Genomic DNA, 19717 nt, shown 5'->3' on the forward strand with positions numbered 1-19717 from the left:
GGGCAAATATGCCAAACTGTGCCCCCCCCCCCCAAGATGCATGAGCATTATGTATAAGCAAACATCCGCCCAGAGAAACACTTCAGCACTCTGCATGTTTACCCCTCAAGCATAAATTCCCCTTTCTCCCAGTATAACCCCCCCCCTGCTGATACCCCCCCTCTCAGCACACAACTTTGCCCCCCCATCTCCCAAATCCCCACCCTAAAAAAATGTACACTCCTAGCCCAAATCCTCCTCCTTCCATTTCAAATCCCCCCTCTCAGCACAAATTCCCCCATATCCCTCTCTTAGCACAAATATTGCCCCCCCCCATGCCCTTTCCCAAACCAATCCCCCCTAAATCACCACTCTTAGCACCCCCCAAATTTCCCAAACTAGAAAAATACTTAGCCCCTGCCGCCCCCCCCCCCCAAATTCCCTCTTCCAACACAAATCCCCACCCCCTCAATCTCCCTGTGGCGCTCCCCCACCTCACATTATCACAGTTCTCAGGGCAGCCACTCCTTCCACCCACCCATTGCCCTGCCTGGCGGTCAATGGAGGTCAAGTTCATTCAAACAGGAGATGAAGTCAAGGCTCTCTGCAGTCTATTAAATTTCCTCCAGTCTGAATTTTTCAAACAATGTCTTTATGAGGATGGATTTGTATTTGGTTAAAAGCTCACTATTTTCTAAAATGTATTTGTATTTCATATAGTGATCAACCAATATTGTTTTTTCGTTGCCGATACCAACATCTTGGCCATTGCATATCGGTATTGGCCGATATGCCCCGATATTTTCGTATATTTAATTTTTTTTTTTCTTGACAGGTATTCTTGTGGAGGCATCTGGGGGTGTAAAAGATCCCAAACCCCTCCTCTGCACTTAAAAGCATTCAAAACGCCAAGTTAGGCAGAATTTTTTAATCTGGCACCAATACCCAGAAGTCATGACATCACTTCCGGGTTTTTGCATGGAAACCTGATCAGAGCCAAATGCAGCTATGATCGAGTCTTTGGTGGCCATGCAGGCTGGTTTCCTGGGACGGTAGGCCCGGGTGAGCCGAGGAAGGCAGCAGGAAGGGGGGCTTTCCCACCCCACTACTTGTAATGACAGCCAAGCGGCTTCTCAGCTGCATCCGTTGTCATTGCAAGACAGCTGTCCCTCGGCTATGGACGCCGGTACTGGGGTGATTCCTCTAGCTGCAGGAATCACTCCGGTACATGCACTTTCACCGAAATATCGCCAATATCGGTAACCTCAGGTGCCGATTCTGATATATCGGGGAAAGTGCATATCTGCCCTCGATATATCGGCTTTGCCAATAATCGTTCGATCGCTAATTTAAAACACACCATACTGGTCAGGGGTCCATAAAGAATTGGCCATATATAACTGCATATTTTGCTACCATAATATTCCTCAATCAGATTTTATTTTATTAAGGGCTTTCTTAAAATCCTTATTTCTAAAAGTGTATATGATGGGATTAAGCAATGGTGTAATTATGGTGTAAAACAAGGAAAGGACTTTGCCCAGCACACCTAATTTTCCTCTAGTTGGAAATAAATACACAATGGTTATAGAACCATAAAATATAGACACTACAATTAAGTGAGAGCTGCAAGTGGTGAACGCTTTTTGTCTCCCTGCAATCGATGGGATCTTTAAGATGGTTAGAACAATATAGATATATGATATAACAATGATGGTAAAAGGAGTTAGAACACAAATGAAACCTAATACAGTGATCTGAATATGAACCCATGAAGGATCGGAGCAAGAAAGCTCAAGTATGGGTTGTATGTCACAGAAGAAGTGATCAATGATGTTTGGTCCACAGTAGTATAGACTGCATAAAGACATGGAATCAAGTACCATAACATTAAAGCCCAGCAACCAAATGAATATTACTGATTTTATGCAAAACCTTTGGTTTATTATACAATTGTAATGCAAGGGCTTGCAGATGGCCAGGTAGCGATCGTAGGACATCACAGTCAGCAGAAGACAGTCAGAAACTCCAACAGTTGCAACGAAGGAAAACTGGCTGATACATCCAGAAAGAGACATGGTACATCCATCGTAAAGTATGATATAAAGAAGGTTAGGAAGGATATCTGTACTTAGCATCATATCAAGTAATGATAATTGTGTAATGAAGAAGTACATGGGAAAATGAAGGTTTTTGCTTACATGAATCAAGAACATGATAAGAAGGTTTCCAGACACGGTGACACAATATATGATGAACAGCAATAAGAAAAGCAGAATTCTGATTCTTTTAATATTTTGAAATCCTAAAAGTAACACATTGGTTACATTGTTGTGATAGGCTACCTGGTAAGAGAATATAATATGAACGACATTAATAGTAACAAAGCAGCAGCAGTTATTTATGTAGCACCATCATCTCATGTGGTAAGTAATAAAAATAGTACACATACATGAAATATTTACAGTACACCTGGACAGTGCTCAGGATCAGAATGGTTCCACGCCAGAGGCGACTGGTGCTCGGTAATTTGGGGGGGCAAACCAATGCCCCGAGCCCACCCTTTTTTGAAGCCTATTAGAGCCTCTGGCTCTAATCACAGGCTTCAAAAAAAAGAAATCCCCTATTGGAATCCAGGCGCCCTGCATTAGGGGGTCAGACGCATGGATGGGGGGGGGCAGCGCCCCTGCACCCCCAATGGACGGGCCGCCCCTGTTCCACGCCCTATATATTGCTCAATACCACCCTTTTCCAGAGAATACAGAACCAAGTATCATTTTGTGGTGTTAAATAATTTGTATGGAATTTGGTGGTGATAACAAGAAAGGCAGTAAAATGGATCCCCTGCAGCTGGCGACAATATACCCCCCCAGCAACAATAGAACCCCTGAAACAATATATCCCTTAGCAACAGCAGATCCTCTCTAGCAACAAAAGACCCCACCAGCAGCAATAGATCTCACATCAGCCAGCATCATTAGAGTCCTCACTCAACTGTAGATCCCTACCAGCAACAATTGACCCTTCCTGGAACAATATCCCCACAACAATGATAGATCTCCCGACAGACAGAGTCAACCATCCAGCACACCTCAACGACCCCTTGGAGGTACACACATTCACTTCTGGAGTAGGGATGATCGAACTTTTGAAAAGTGTGGTTCGACCAGAACACCCAAACTTCCCGAAAGTTCGGCCCGGATTTCCGAACCCTATTGAAATCAATGGGACCCGAACTTCGGTAATCAATAAACACCATTTTGAAGCCCTAAAACCCAATAAATGCCCCTAAAAAGTGCCTTGGGTTCTGGGTCATGCCCCAGGGAATATTAATCACACAAAAAAAAGTTCTTAAAAATTGTCATTTTTGATAGAGAGCCAATTATTGAAAAAATTATTGAAAAAAAAATATTTTCTTTGGATTTAGTGTCTGGGGGGGTCTAAAAAGTGTGCCTGTGAAGTTTCAGCTCTGTAGCATGTCCAGAACCAGAAAAAAAAAAGTTTGTTTGTATTAGATTTGCAGTAGAGCAGGCATAGGGCTCTGCTATTTTCACACCTGACTTGTTGTTGCAGGCGTTTATAGGGCTTTTTTTGTGGACGTGTTTAGAGTCAGGCATGACATCTGAACTTCTGTGTAGGGGTATATATACACACACACATGTATGTATATATACACATACACATATATAGGTGTGAAAGTAGCAGAACACTATGCCTGCACTGATGAAATAATTAACAGGCATAGGACTACGCTCCTATCACACCTATATGTGTGTATGTGTATATATACATACAATGTGTGTGTGTGTGTATATACCCCTGCACAGAAGTTCAGATGTCATGCCTGCCTCCAAAGATGCCCAAAAAATGCCCAAAAAAACACCTGCTACAAAAACGCCCAGGTGTGTTGTTGCAGGCGGTTTTTTTTGGGCATTTTGTGGGCGTCTTTGGAGGCAGGCATAACATCTGAACTTGTGTATAGGGGTATATATACACACACACTTATCTGTATTTATACACATACACACATATAGGTGTGAAAGGAGCAAAGTCCTATGGCTGTTAATAATTTCATTAGTGCAGGCATAGGGTTCTGCTACTTTCACACCTATATATGTATATGTGTATATATACATATATGTGTGTGTGTGTATATACCCCTACACAGAAGTTCTGATGTTATGCCTGCCTCCAAACACGTCCACAAAAAAGCCCAATAAAACACCTGCAACAAAAAGCCCGGTATCACAGGGGCGAAGCCACTATCCTCTATTGCAATTCTAATAGAAATAGAAATCTTTTTTCTATGGCTTTCTATGGCGGTCACCCTGACATGGAAGGGTTTGGTCACCCTGCCATAGCAGTTAGAGTCAGTTAACCTTATACTACACTACAGTCCCCTGACACTTAACACTTTCCCTACAAAAACTAGATTATTAAATCTAACTATAGTGGAAAATAGTACCCTAACTACAATAGATATCCCTTTCCTAACAGTAATAATTGCTAAATGACACTTTGAAGCAGGAGTAACAGAACTGCTTCCACTCTGTTCCACAGCCCCACTACTGATTGGCCTCTGGACCCCCTAGTCACTCCAATCACATTCCTAGCATCCTCCTGCCCCCTCAATTGGCTTTTACTGATGGTTCTGGTCCAATCACGGGCTTTTAAAGCCCAGTTCCTGTCCCATTGCATTTTGGTCGGGTTCTGGTTGCCGAATTCCGAACTTTTTCAGCAAAAAGTTTGAGATTCGGCCGAATTTCGAACAGTCAATGTTTGGGTCGAACCAATGGTCGACCCAAACCGTTCGATCATCCCTATTCTGAAGGTTCCCCACTGCTGAAAATCGCTGATCACCGCCATTACTAGTAAAAAAAATAAAATAAATAAAAAAGACATAAATCTTTCTCCTAGTTTTTAGACGCCTTTTGTGGGACCGCTAGAAAGGGCGCGTGCACACCACCTGAGGTGTGCACATGCACGGATGGGCTATAGTGGGAGCCAATCAGCAGGCCCGGCGGCTGCGATTGCCACCAGGCACCCGCGATCGCTCCCCGTGGAGACAGAACGGCGGTAGTCAGTAATGCACACAGGGCTCCTGATCCTCTTATTTAGAAACACAGGTCTCTGTGTTCATTCAGTGAATACAAACCCTACACACTTAGAAAGCACCCCCTAGGGACACATTTGACCCTTTAATCGCCTCTGGTGTTAACCCCTTCCCTGCCAGTGTCAGTACAGTGACAGTGCATATTTTTAGCACTGATTACTGTAGTAATGTCACTGGTTCCCCAAAAAGTATCAAAAATGTCAGTTAGGGGTCCGATCTGTCCACCGCAATGTCACAGTCCTGCTAACAATCACTGATTGCCGCCATTACTAGTAAAAAAAATAAAATAAATAAATATGACATAAATATTTCCCGTAGTTAGTAGACGCGATAACCTTTGCGCAAACCAATCAAAATACGCTTATTGGGATTTTGTACCAGAAATATGCAGCAGAATACAAATTGGCCCGATGAAAAAATGTGATTTTTAAATTTTTTCTTGGGAATATTATATAGCAGAATGTGGAAAATATATATACAGTATATATTTTTTTCAGAATTGTCTCTTTTTTATATAAAAATACAGAGGTGATCAACTACCACCAAAGGAAAGCTGTATTTGTGGGAAAAAAGGACGTCAATTTTATTTGGGTACAGTGTTGCACGACCGCGCAATTGTCAGTTAAAGTAACGCAGTGCCGTATTGCAAAAAATGGCCTCGTCATTAAGGAGGAAAACCTTCCAGTCCAGAAGTGGTTAAAGCGTTTTTCAAAACCCAGGAATAAGAATTCAATGTGGTCCATCTTACCATACCTTAGATGTGATGGCTGCATTTGTTTTCTTTTTCTATATTTGCTTGCTACATCATATATCATGCAAGCTCTTCTTTCTTCTAAGTGGTGTTTCAAAATGGTTTTGCCTTGCCAATTCTCTTATCTTTCCAGAGGGACCCATCTGACTGAAAACAATAACCTTCCTGTGGTCTTCAAAGTGTATCTAAACCCAAGAAAAAACATTTCATACATTGAGTTACAACACCCACTGACTGTGCTGTGTCTATGCAGGAGCACCAATGGCTCCCGCTGCTGTCTCTGGGCCAGTGAGGAGAGAGAGAGCATCTCTGCAGCTGTATCAAGACCAGGCTCAGGTGAGAATATAGGGAGGCTGAAAGGTTTTTTTTTTAACTTAATGCAAGGAATGCATTAACCACTTCCGGACCGCCCACCGCCGATTTACGTCGGTACTTTGACATTAACCACTTTACCACCGGAGGATTTTACTGTCTTACGTCCAGGCCACTTTTTGCGATTCGGCACTGTGCGAATTTAACTGACAATTGCGCGGTCGTGCGATGCCGTACCCAAACATAATTTACGTCCTTTTTTTCCCACAAACAGAGCTTTCTTTTGGTGGTATTTGATCACCTGTGCGATTTTTACTTTTTGCGCTATAAACAAAAAAAACAGCATAAATTTTGAAAAAATAACAATATTTTTCACATTTTTTTATATGAAATTCCCCCCCAAAAAAATGTAAAAATCAACATTTTTTTAAATTTCTGGCCAATGTGTTTTCTGCTACCTATGTTTGGTAAAAAAAATTGCAATAAGCGTATTTTGATTGGTTTGCGCAAAAGTTATTGCGTTTACTAACTAAGGGAAAGATTTCTGTCATTTTTGGTGGGTTTTTTTTTAACGAGTAATGGCGGCGATCTGCGATTTTTTTTGCGGGACTGCGACATTGCGGCGGACAGATCGGACCCTTGACTGACATTTTTGACACTTTTGGGGGTACCAGTGACATTACTACAGTAATCAGTGCTATAAGTATGCACTGTTACTATAAAAATGACACTGGCAGGGAAGGGGTTAATTTTATTGGAGAGGGAGGGGTTAATGTATGCCTGGTGCTTACTAACGTGTGTGGCGGCGGTGACTGAGTGACACAGGGACAGATCGCATGTTCAGCTATGCTGAACCCTGCAATCTGACCCTGTCTGTCACTTAGGAGATCCGCCCGCTTTGTTTACACAAGCGGGCGGATCTCCAAACTTGATTCCCCGACGATTGTGGAAGAGCAGCGGCGATCGCCGCCGCTCCTCCCCTGGCCCAACTCCCGCTGTGATGTAGGTCTACGTCGCTGGACGGGAACGAGCCACTGTGCTGCAGTAGAGGCACAGTGACTGGTCGTAAAGGGGTTAAATACTGGAGTTATGGCAGCAGATAGCCTCCATAACCCTGGTATTTTTTTAAATGGTGGGCGGTCCTTTTTCACATAAGGGTGGTCCCAGCGGCGGATTCGCCCCTCCCGCCGCTTTCTGGTCGTTTTCCCCGATAACCGGACCCGACGTCAGCGGGAAAAACGATCCGGTCCGCGCTCCTCACAGGCAGGAAGTCGAGTGAGGGCAAGATTGCCCCCCACTCAACTCTATGGTCTTGGAGGACCAGAGCGATGTCAAACGTCATCTTTATTTTCATCGTGAAAATAATTTACTCTTTTCTTTTTCTTTTTTAGTGTAGTAATGAGGTCTTTTTGACCCCCAGATCTCACAATAAAGAGGTCCTGTAATTGCCTATCTCTATTACAAGGGATGCTTACATACCTTGTAATAGGAATAAAAATGATCAAGAGTGTAAAAATAAAAAATAATAGATAAAATAAATAGGGGAAAAAAAGAAAAGTGCCCTGTCCTCGTTAGCTCGTGTGCAGAAGCGAACGCATACTAAAGTCCCACCCACATATGTACACAGTGTTCAAATCACACATGTGAGGTATTGCCGCGATTGTTAGAGCGAGAGCAATAATTTGAGTCCTAGACCTCCTCTGTAGCTCTAAGCTGGTAACCTGTAGAAATTTTTAAATTGTCGTCTATGGGGATTTTTAAGTACCAATGTTTGTCGCTATTCCACGAACGTGCACAATTTTGAAGCATGACATGTTGGGTATCTATTTACTCAGTATAACATTATCTTTCACATTATAGAAAAAATTGGGATAAATTTACTGTTTTATTATTTTTTAATTTAAAAAAAGTTACGTCATAGAAAAGGCATAGCATATCACTGAGCATTAGCGACATCTAGTGTCCTCTTTGTGAACTGCAGTCAATAGGCTAAGCTGAAAGTTGTATCTCCAACATTACTTTGTGATATTATGAATAACACACTTCCTGTTCTAGGTTGACAGTGAAATCTCACTTACCTCTATCCACAGAGGGGCCATGATTGTCACCCAGGCTGGACTTCAAACATGTCTTCCATAAATGGACCTAAGCTCTGCTGGTTCAGCAGGAACCAACTGAGATTCAATCCATGGTTGTACAGAAGTTGATCCATTGACCAACTTAAGTCCAACCAGCCTGTCGGATGTATGGCATGCGATTATTGATGGCAGCTATAGACACTAGCAGTAATCATTGTGTTCTTCCAGTGGGGAAGGCTCCCCATGCCCCTCACACCAACAGAACACAGCAGCAGTGCAGAAGGGATTTCACCATCAATACTGACACTGTGGTTGCAGAAAAGAAAACAGAATTATCAGCTCGCCTAAGATAACATTGTTTTATGCTTCCAGGTCAGGTCACAGGGACACTGCTTTTCTGGCAAATAATAAGAGCATGGGTGCAACGACCACACCTAAGGACAAGTATGCTGCAATATATCACATTTTTGCTCCTGGTCTTAGTTATACTATAATTTATATGTAAAAATCTAAAATAGTTACACTATGTTATTTTATGACAAAGGCAGAACATTTTCATTGGTGTCCTAACAACACACACTGGAAATATTATTGCATACCTTAGTATCATGTGTGGTTTTAGAAAAGACTTCTGGATATACAATTTTGCCTTGAAAAGCCAACTCAGTCATTATTTTTGGAGAAAATATATTTTCTGTTGAATAGATGGCCATTCAATGTATTTGTTCTAATGATTAGCCTTCTCGATCTGAAGCATTTTATATATTTTCTGCTCCTCAAGGCACCTTTCTGTAATTAACTACATTGATAATTATCCTAGGAAGTAGTCTTTCAGGAATTATTATTTTTATCTGTATTTCTCCTGATACACATCTTACAGCAGCCATTCTCAACTACGGTAAAGGGAACCTTAGAGTTCTGTTATAAGCTGCTAGGGGGTCTTTAAACTGTGACTGGTTGACCGCCTAAATGATGGTGCCTGTATAGTTGTGGGTTCAACACCACCTGGCAGAGCCAGTAACATGTCATCAAACTATTCTTTTTTTTTTTTTTTTAGCATTGTTTTTATTGATATTTAACCTCTTTACGACCGCCTGCCGCAGATGTACCATGGAAGACAGCCGCTCCTGCGCAAACCGCCGTAACTGTATGTCGGTCCCCAGCAGGAGGCTAGGGGCAAGCGTGCTCTGGCGGCGGCGCGCTCCCCCTCATCCGCGGGCAAGCCGAGGCAGCGGGCAGGTGGCTCCAATTGCTGCCTGACACCCACGATCATTCCCTCGCTGAGAGAGAAGAACGGTCAGCTGTTGTAAACACAGCTGACCATTCTTCTCCCTGGAATGATCACAGAGCCCCTGTGATCCTTCTATATAGGAACACAGGTCTCTATGGTAATTTCACAAGCCACACCCCCCCACAGTTAGAATCACTCCCCTAGGCTCACATTTAAACCCTTGATTGCCCATAATGTTAACCCCATTCCCTGCCAGTGTCATTATTACAGTAACAGTGCATATTTATAGCACTGATTACTGTAGTAATAATGTCACTGGTCCCCCCAAAAGTGTCAAAAATGTCAGTCAAGGGTCCGATCTGTCCGCCGCAATGTCGCAGTCCCGCAAAAAATTGCAAATTGCCGCCATTACTAGTAAAGAAAAAAAAAACAACAAAAATGAAATAAATGTTTCCCGTAGTTAGTAGATGCAATAACTTTTGTGCAAACCAATAAAAATACGCTTATTGCATTTTTTTTTACCAAAAATATGTAGCAGAAAACAAATTGGCCTAAAATGTTAAAACATTTTGATTTTTTTTTTTTTGGGAATGTTATATAGCAGAATGTGAAAAATATTGATTTTTTTCCAAAATTGTTGCTCTTTTTTTGTGTATAGCGCAAAAAATAAAAATTGCACAGGTGATCAAATGCCACCAAAAGAAAGCTCTGTTTGTGGGGAAAAAAAATACATAAATTTTATTTGGGTACAGTCATTGCATGACAGAGCAATTGAAAAATAGAAATAATAACCGTGCTAATGGAGATCAAATTAAATAGCTGCAACTTCAAGTGTGACCACACCCCAGTAAATAGTTCTATATCAAGTCGCGCTAAAAGTGAAAAATGGAACAAATAAAGTCCATATAAGTCCTTAAATTGGTGTAATCCTTAGTTTTCAAATCAGGCTCCTTATGGATGTATGCTTACCAGAAAGGTAAAATTTAAATGCAGGTTCTTTGTATTATATCTTGTCCACTTAATGGAAAGCCGGAACCAGTAAGCTCGTGGTGACTCAGTGGTCGTTGAATCATAAAATTAAATAGAAACCGCAATAGCGTAAAACCCAACATAAATGATATATTGTGACTTGTAACACCAAAGTGATTATTCAATGGTTAGCTCAAAAAATTAAGTTGTGTTGATATAACCACCACCAATGTGAATGCTCACAATTAGTTAGAAAGAAAAATTATATTGAAAAGAAAAAGGAAATAAATCCCATGCAATAGAACACCTTAAGGTACCCCTTACCAAAGTGAGTAAGGGAAATCGCATGTGACAATCAGGAATCAGTGCTATCCTTCACCAGCTGAAATCGCCTCTTACCATGTGAAAGCAGTAAAAACGCCAAAGTGAATGGGAGTAATCTCATAAACACTCTAACATCCGTGCTTATCCTTCACCAGCTGAAATCGCCTCTTACCAAATAAAACTGTTAAACAAGCCAAAGTGTAACAGGGCAGTCACATGTAACACTTCAGAACCAGTGCTAGCCTTCACCAGTAGAAATCGCCTCTTACCGGGGGGGCGTGGCCTGCGGCACTGCAAGATGGACGCATAGACCGGCAGCTCCGCTCGGCCATCCGGGACTTCAGGCCACTACAGCCCACAAAGCGGGTAAACTCACCTCTCCGACGCTCCTGTAGCCCCCGGGAAGGATGAAGTGGAAGAAGGGCTCGTCACAGGCGAACCGGCTGGACGGTTTTCTCATCTCCTCCTCCGCGGGTCTCCGCCAGCATGGCGCGGGTAGGCCGCACTAGGACGCATCCTACTATTCCGGCGAGCGGGAGCAGCGAGGCCAGCCTATGAGGCAAGTAGCGAACCCGGACAGTGGAAACTCGTCTGGATCCTCCACTCCTCCCTCACCCTCGGCTAGGAGCCCGGCGAAGCAGAAGCCCAGATGGAGCTCCCCGCCACCGGACCCTGATCAGGCCTGCGGGATGGATCTCGCAGCAGCTCCTCCACAGCCTGGGGAGACCCCGGCGCAGACACCGAGGGATCCATTTGCTGCCTTTCCCTCAGGAGACCAGCCAGTGTCTGCCTCTCTACTGAAAGACATGATGCATTCCCTGTGGTCCTCTCTCCACTCAGACCTTTATCAAGGCCTCACTCAGACCAAGAAGGAGGTGAGACATCTAGTGACCAGGGTGGAGCAGGTGGAAACTTCCATGGAAAAATGCTCTCTCTCCCTCAACACCATGGTGGCTGCTCACAATGGCCACGCTGAGGACATTGGGTGGCTGAGAGACAAGGTGGCAGACCTCGAGGACCGATCTCGTCGGAACAATTTGAAGCTGAGGGGGATCCCAGAGACGGTTCAGCCTCCACACCTCAGGCAAGTGGCAACTGATCTTTTCTCTGCCTTGATCCCTGCCCTTTCAGCCTCTGACTTAGAGATAGATCGTATTCACAGGATCCCCAAGCCGGGCTTCATAGCCCCGGAACTGCCCAGGGATGTCCTCCTTCGGGTGCACTTTTTTCAGGCGAAAGACAGGATCCTCCAAGCTGCCCGCCAACTCCAAGTTATGCCTGGTGATTACCCCAATGTTCAAGTCCTACCGGACCTCTCTAGGCACACGCTGCAAAAGCGTAGAAACTTGGCCACTGTCACCAAGGCCCTGCGCAACCACCGCATCCCCCACAAGTGGAAGCATCCTGCCCTGCTCACTATCACCTATCAGAACGCTACGTTGACTATCTCCTCCTTGGAAGAAGGTATGTCTCTACTGACCAAGTGGGGAATCCTTGTAGACCGCACTGTTCCTCCTGTGGCTCCCCTGTCCTCCTCAGAACCTTCTGGAGAATGGCAAGTCTTCTCACGCAAGAGAGCCAAACCTAGGAGCTTTCCCCCTGGGGCTGGGAAAGACACCCCGCTGACTCTGCCTTTGTCCCTGGCCTAGTTAGTGTCTCTGACCTACTTGGCCCCTGTGTTAATGTTACAGGCATTGCCTGCCCTTGGACTACTTCTTATGTTTCACCCTGCGCTTGGCGCACCCTGCACCCTGACTCCCTCCCTGTTCTGCTGTTCCAGAACCCACCTCATGTTCCAAGTTTTGTATGCTACTGACATCCTGCTCCATACATCCCTGCCTACTGGTATCGGACTCCTGCAGCCTCTGGACTTCTTCAGATACCCACCATGACCATCAAGTTCTTATCCCTGAATGTTAACGGCCTCAACCACCCGGCCAAGAGGTTCTCCTTGTGGACTGAGTTGTGCAACAGCAAAGCGGACGTGATCTCCATCCAAGAGACCCACTTTAAATCTGGTAATCATCCGACCTTCTCCCACAGGAACTTCCCTGCTCTATTTTTCGCTAATGCTCCTGAAAAAAGAAAGGCGTGATGATCGCAATAAGAGACACTGTGGCGTTCCGGCTTCACTCGCAAACCCCAGATCCTGAAGGAAGGTTTTTTATTCTTCAAGGGGACTTCAACTCGACTCCACTGACTCTTGTGGCTGTGTACGCTCCTAACAGTCACCAAAAGCGTTTTCTCCACAGGCTTCTGAGACGAGTCACCTCTAACGTATATGGTAATTTGGTTGTATGTGGGGATTTGAACATGGTTGCCGACCCTGGGCTCGACGCTTCGGCGCCTGCCCGTGGCCGACAACTCTCCCTCAACTCCCTTCTTTTGCGGGAACAGTTATATGATGTTTGGCGGTGCCTTCATGGCTCCGAAAGGGACTATTCCTTCTACTCTCATAGACATTTATCCTACTCGCGAATTGACGTTTTTGACAGATCTCGCTTTGCTGGGTAAGGTCTCCTCCTCCGTCATTCGGAACATCACCTGGTCTGACCACGCGGCGGTTGAAATGGTGCTGGAGGAGTCCGGACCCAGGGAACGGACGTCAATCTGGAGATGTGATACTAGGGTATTGCAGGATCCCTCTTCGGGTAAATTCATTAGGGATCAATTGTCCTCCTACTTTGAAATTAATTCCCCTTCTGTTTCGGATCCTTGGACTCTGTGGGGTGCACACAAGGCGTTTATTCGCGGTGTCTGCATCCAGCAGTCTGCAAGGATGAGGAAATCCTATAACAAAACGCTGACTACCCTTCTAGCCGACATCAAGGACCTGGAGGCCCTACACAAGACCTCGCCCACCCAGACCGTGTTATTGCAACTGTCCCATAAGCGAGAATCCCTGAAATCCCATCTAATGTCACGTTATGACCGTCACCTCAAAACTCTTAAGCTCAAGTTTTATGCTCACGCAAATAGAGTTGGTAAAGCCCTGGCCCTTCGCATTAAACAACGTAGAGTCAACTCCCGCATCTCTTACCTCTCCCACAAAACTACTGGCGCGAGAATATCAAGCCCGGGAGATATAGCTAACAAGTTTGCAGACTTCTATAGCTCCCTTTACAACCTAGCCAAAGACCCCAGCACACTGCACCCTACCCCGGAGCTTGTTCGAGCATTCTTGGACAAGCTGCGTCTGCCTGTATTGACCGAATCCCACATATCTTCCCTAGCCTCCCCCTTCACGTCAGAGGACATCTCCAAGGCCATTAGAACGCTTCCCTCTGGGAAGTCCCCTGGACCTGATGGTCTTTGTAACGACTATTACAAATTGTTTGCCGCCCTCCTTAGCCCTACCCTTACGGATGTTTTTAACAAAGCAGCGTCGACGGCGCGGTTCCCCCCTGACATGTTAGCAGCGTACATAACTACCATCCCCAAGCTGGGTAAGGACACTAGCTCGCCCGCTAATTATCGGCCCATATCCCTCCTTAACAGTGATGTCAAAATTTATGCTAGGATTGTGGCAGCCCGCCTTCAACCTATCCTCCCCCACCTCATCAACCGGGACCAGATGGGTTTCATGCCTGGCCGCCAGACAGCTGACGCCACCAGGAGAATTATTAATCTTGTCCATTTGGCCGAAGCCTCACGAACGCCTTCTCTGCTCCTCACCTTGGATGCGGAGAAGGCGTTCGATAGGGTAAATTGGTTATTCATGCGAATGACGCTGGAGAAGTTTGGCTTCTCTGGCCCATCTCTCTCATCAATCCTCGCCTTGTACTCCTGTCCCTCTGCCCAGGTTCTCACTTCGGGTACGACTTCCGTCTCGTTCACTATCTCGAATGGTACCCGCCAGGGGTGTCCCCTTTCCCCCTTGATCTTTAACTTGATGATTGAACCCCTGGTGGAGGCCATTAGGTCGCATAGTGGGGTGATAGGCTTCCGAGTAGGTGATGTGACCCATACGGTGAGTCTCTTTGCGGACGTCATTGTACTGGTCCTCACCAACCCCTTACAATCCCTCCCAGCAGTACATCACATTTTAGTCAATTATGGGGCTGTCTCCTACCACAAAGTCAACACGACTAAGTCCCTGGCGCTCAACCTAGGAATAGATGGCCGAACGCTCGCACACCTCCAGTCCTCTTTCCCATACCCCTGGACGGATGCACACATTCCGTACTTGGGTATCAACATTACCCCCCGCATTTCGTCGCTCCTTTCGGCGAACGTTGATGCTCTCCTTAAGAAGACTGCCAAAGAGATGGCCTCCATTGCCAAGGTTGAACTATCTTGGAGTGGCAGGATGGCGGCGTATAAAATGTCAATACTTCCCCAAATCCTGTACATCTTCAGAGTGGTCCCCCTGATTTTTCCTAAGAAGTGCTTAGACGCCCTAACTAGAGCTATGCGCCAGTTTATCTGGTGCGGAGGGAGTGCTCGGGTAGCTACCTCTATCCTGACACAACCTAAGTGTCTGGGTGGAGCAAAGCTGCCCGACATCTCTCTCTACTACTGGTCGACTAGACTGGACCAACTCAGGTCCTGGTTTCATGATGCCACTGACTTTCCCTGGACGCAGATTGAGAGACATTTGTCTCCAACTCGGGACCTCCGCCTCCTGCTCTTGAGCGACCTCTGGATTCCCTGGAGTTCGCCTGGACTCTCCCCTCCTATGCGGGCCTCCCTTCTGGCATGGCGTAGGCTGGGAGCGTCTCAAGGTGTTGGGGCGGAACTCGTTCCCTGTGCATCGACCTCCCTGCCGTTAGACATTTTGAGGGCTCATCTACCCTCCCTAAACTTGACACAATTGCAAGTGAAGGGGCTGACCACGTTATCCCATTTTTTCCAAGCGGGCTCCCTCCGTTCCCCGTCTTCCTTGATGAGGATTTATCAGATTCCTGACACCTGGACATTCACGATTCTCAGGATACACAGCTTCCTGTCCAAGCACCCCATGACGACAAAACTACTTCCCCAGGGGGTATGGGACTACCTGCTCAATGTGGTCAGGCGGGGAAAGGGTATATCGCTCTCTTACAAATGCCTTTTGGGGGGGCACCGCCCCCCCAAGACGTCTTCTATGCTTCGCTGGGAGAGAGATCTGGCCTGCACATTTACCCACGAGCAGTGGTCCCGAGCCTTTTTGGCACCATACAGATACTCCCGTTGCACTTCGCACTGGGAACAGTCGCTCAAGATTGCCAATAGGTGGTACTATACACCCATCAGACTCTCCAAGATCTTTCCAGGGGTCTCTGATCAGTGTTGGCGAGAGTGCGGTGGTACGGGCACGTTGGCCCATATACTCTGGGAATGCCCCTCGCTTACGAGCTACTGGTCCAGAGTGTTTGGTTGCATAGCGGACTGTACAGGCATCCTTCACCCCCCCAGGAAAGCTATGGCCCTGCTGAACATTGGTATCGATGATTATCCGAAGTGCTATCGAGGTATGGTCACACACATCATGCTAGCTTCTAGGACGCTGCTGCTTAGGAACTGGAGGTCCCTGGTAATCCCGGGCTTCACTGACCTGATTAAACTAGTCAACAAAAACTACCTATGTGAACGAGCGTTGGCGGTTAACGCTCTCGCCCTCTCCAAATTTGACGATGCTTGGAAACACTGGAAGTATGCTCCTAGTTTGGTTTGAGATGGTCCTTTCTTTATTGTAGACATGGGGGTTCGGGGGTGGGATGGTGCTCCTTCCTGTGGTGAATATGTTCCCACTGGGGGCCACGTTAGGGAGCGGTACCGTCCTCTTCCACCCTCCGTCTCTTTATTCTGCATATCCGCCTATTGTACCTCTGGGCTTCGGTGGTATATATCTACTTACCTGCTTACTTACTTATTCACTGATGAGTTAGGTGACTCAGTAGTCAGGTTTGTTGATCTAGGTTTACTATTGATTCAGTAGTTGTATGATAAGTGTATACTCTCCTTCCTCTCCCCCCCCCTTCCCTCCCCCCCTTCCCCCCCCTCTCCCTTCACCCCTCCTGTTTGGGCACTAATGTATGCTGTTATGTTGTAAATTGCCTTGTTGCTTTCTGATGATGTGCATTGATGTCCATTGTACCTTGTTGAATTTTCAATAAAAAATATTATTCAAAAAAAAAAAAAGAAAAAGAAATCGCCTCTTACCAAATACAGATGATATACACGCCAGTAGATAGATCAAACTCCATGAATAGAGATGCTTGTATTGAAGCAAATTCTGACCCAGATGACTCCAAAAAGATGGCCACAAGGTAATCACCGCCATAAAAAGAGAACAGCTTCCATAGTGTAAAACCGCTTTAAATTTTATTAAAAATAAACAAATAAAACTCACAATTTGTCAGGAAGTACAGAGCATTGATAGTATAGCCGCCGGCCAGACGACTCCGCTCGTCCGCACTTCCTTGTCGCAGTCAGATGATGTCAGTACGCCGTGTCCTTACCACGTTTCGTCACAGATGACGTTTTCAAAGGCGAAAAAAGAGAACGACAGAGCAATTGTCAGTTAAAGTCACACAGTGTCAAGTTGAAAAAAGTGTCCTGGTCATTAAAGGGGTAAATCCTTCCGGTCTTAAAGTGGTTAATCAAACAGTACATAGTAAACATTGCATAGGCTGTATTCAAGAACTTACAGAGAAACTATGGGCAGCTTTGTAGCCGTTAACTTGGAAGGTATAAACACTTATCAGGAGCAGAACATTAATGTGTAATACTCAAGATACATGTTGAGCAGGATAGAGCAAACAGTAAAAAGACAAATCAAAGATGTTTGGTAGGCCACCAGTTCCAGCGGAGAAAACTTCCGTGGGGCTGGTGTCCTGAGGGAGAAACACAGTGCTTCCTCAAACAGTATAATGACAACAGTTGATTTCTCTAAGCCAACAAACTTTTATTCAGATACAGTATCTGAGTTACAACCCACTGATCCCAGGCTCTATGGAACTGACTTAGGTTCCAGAGCTGGAGATGCTAAACAGTGCTCGTCGTAGCTCACTGTGAGGTTCTACTAAATCTTCACATCAGAAACATTAGGAGCCAAAGGAACCCTCCGCTTTCTAAGAATCATTATTTATGGCAATAAACAATATATGAACTACCATTGACTTGAATTTGTCAGGTAAATTATTTACTCCTATGCTGAGTAGGGCTAGTTCAGTAATGGGTTTTGTCAAACAACCTGTGACCTCGAAGATAAGTGTTCCAGAAGCTTTTCAGGCACTCCCACAGTGTATGGATCAGAGTGCCCACTTTTTGGCATCCTCTCCAGCAGAAATTGTCATTAGTGTTTGTGAATTTTGCTAAACGTACTTGGGTTAGATACCACTTGTGTAGTGTTTTCTGGGAGATTTCCCAGTTGTTTATACATTTAGTAAATATCAAGGTATATTGTATAGCCTTCAGCCAGTGAGAGTCTGAGATTACAGAGCCCATATCCCATTTTAGCATGGAGGTGGATTTCACAAATTCCATTTTAGATTATGCAATTATGTAAAATTGAAATGCCCTTTGCCCTAGGAGAGGTGGAAGTCTAGTATGAGTAGGCTGTATAGGGCAAGAGGGGTCGGATTTTGACGTAGGTATGCTGAAATTTGCAGAATTGCAAATTTTTTTTTTTTTTGTATAAACGTTTTATTGAGAGAAATATAAACAGAACAGTATCATCAGGTAGCGAAATAACAAGGCCAGGTGATACAAAATGAGACAACTGCATACAACAGAGAGCATCGTATAATGAACTCAAATTCCTATGTCATTAAAACAAGCAAGTAGAGCTTAACTTGAAACAGTAAGGCTGTCATATGTACATTACATAAGAGTGCGGATGTATCACGGGCACATGCCCAAGCTTGAACGGACAAGATGAGTGGGAGGTAAATCTACGAAGGCTTCCACGTAGGGAAGGAGCACTTGTTAGTGAGGTGTAGAGGAGAGGGGGGGAAAAAGAAGAAGAGAAAAAAAAAAAAGGGGGAACGTAACTAGGAGGGGGGGGGGAATTCCCTATCTCAACTACCTGAAGATAAGGGAAGGGTGCAGTGGGGGGGGCTTCAAAGTATTATGTGAAGATGAGTCGTCCCAGGGACGAACACCCCCAAGGGGATCTAACTGTGTCCGAGTCCATGGGATGACCATCTGGTAGTGTTAGCAATCGACTCCCCGGTGAATGAGGGAACGTGGGAGCAGTGGAGAATAGGAGGGGGGGTTGGGACGAACTACCTAAGACAAACGCGGGGAACATCTGGAAACAGCAGATGTGGAGGAAAGAGAGGCAAAAGTGGAGGGGAAACAAGAGAGACAAAGAGAAGGGGGGAAGTGAAGAAAAAAGGGGGGGGGGATAGAGAAGAAAAAAAAAAAAAGGGGGGGGAGGGAAAAGGGGGGGGTGGTAGGCCAGCAAAGAAGGAAGGACGTGGGTGCACTCCCCCGGGTACGAGCCGGGGAAAGGAGACGAGCTGCTACCAGAAGCCATATCTAACCGGTCAGCAGACGATGGTATTCATCCGAGAAGGAAAAGTCTATCCATGGGGCCCAGGCGTCATAAAACTTGGACGGGGTATCGAGAGCCTGAAGGGTGAGGTCTTCCATGCGGGAAACCTTGTCCACCCGCCGCAGCCAATCTGATACAGTGGGAGGGGACGGGGAAAGCCAACGGCAGGGGATACACATTTTGGCAGCAGAGATCAGATGGAACATCAAGGATTTTCTATAGATCCGTTGGGAGAGGGAGGTGTGGTGAAGGAGGTATTGAGCCGGAGTAAAATCCGGCGTGAAAGTCGTGATGCGGACGATAAGGGCATGTATATTCTTCCAAAAAGGTTGGATCAGTGGGCAGTCCCACCAAATATGCAGAAGGGATCCAGTATGTTGGCGACATCGCCAGCATAAAGGGGAGGTTTCGGCGGAGATTTTATGTAGCACCTCGGGTGTCCTATACCAGCGTGCAAAGATTTTAAAGCCATTCTCTT

The 19717-nt window shown here is 45.5% G+C and overlaps 1 protein-coding gene across 1 annotated transcript; it reads right to left on the reverse strand.

Annotated features, from left to right (window-relative positions):
* Positions 1-1406: 1406 nt before the first annotated feature.
* Positions 1407-2213, reverse strand: LOC309552993 (olfactory receptor 10AG1-like; the record flags this gene model as incomplete). Its single annotated transcript, XM_082253897.1, has 1 exon — positions 1407-2213. The coding sequence occupies exon 1, from the start codon at positions 2193-2195 to the stop codon at positions 1407-1409; it is 789 nt and encodes a 262-aa protein (XP_082110023.1). The 5' UTR covers positions 2196-2213.
* Positions 2214-19717: the final 17504 nt, after the last annotated feature.

Source organism: Pelophylax lessonae (genome assembly GCF_965119305.1).
Source record: "Pelophylax lessonae genome assembly, chromosome: 4".
In the NCBI taxonomy this organism is placed as follows: domain Eukaryota; kingdom Metazoa; phylum Chordata; class Amphibia; order Anura; family Ranidae; genus Pelophylax; species Pelophylax lessonae.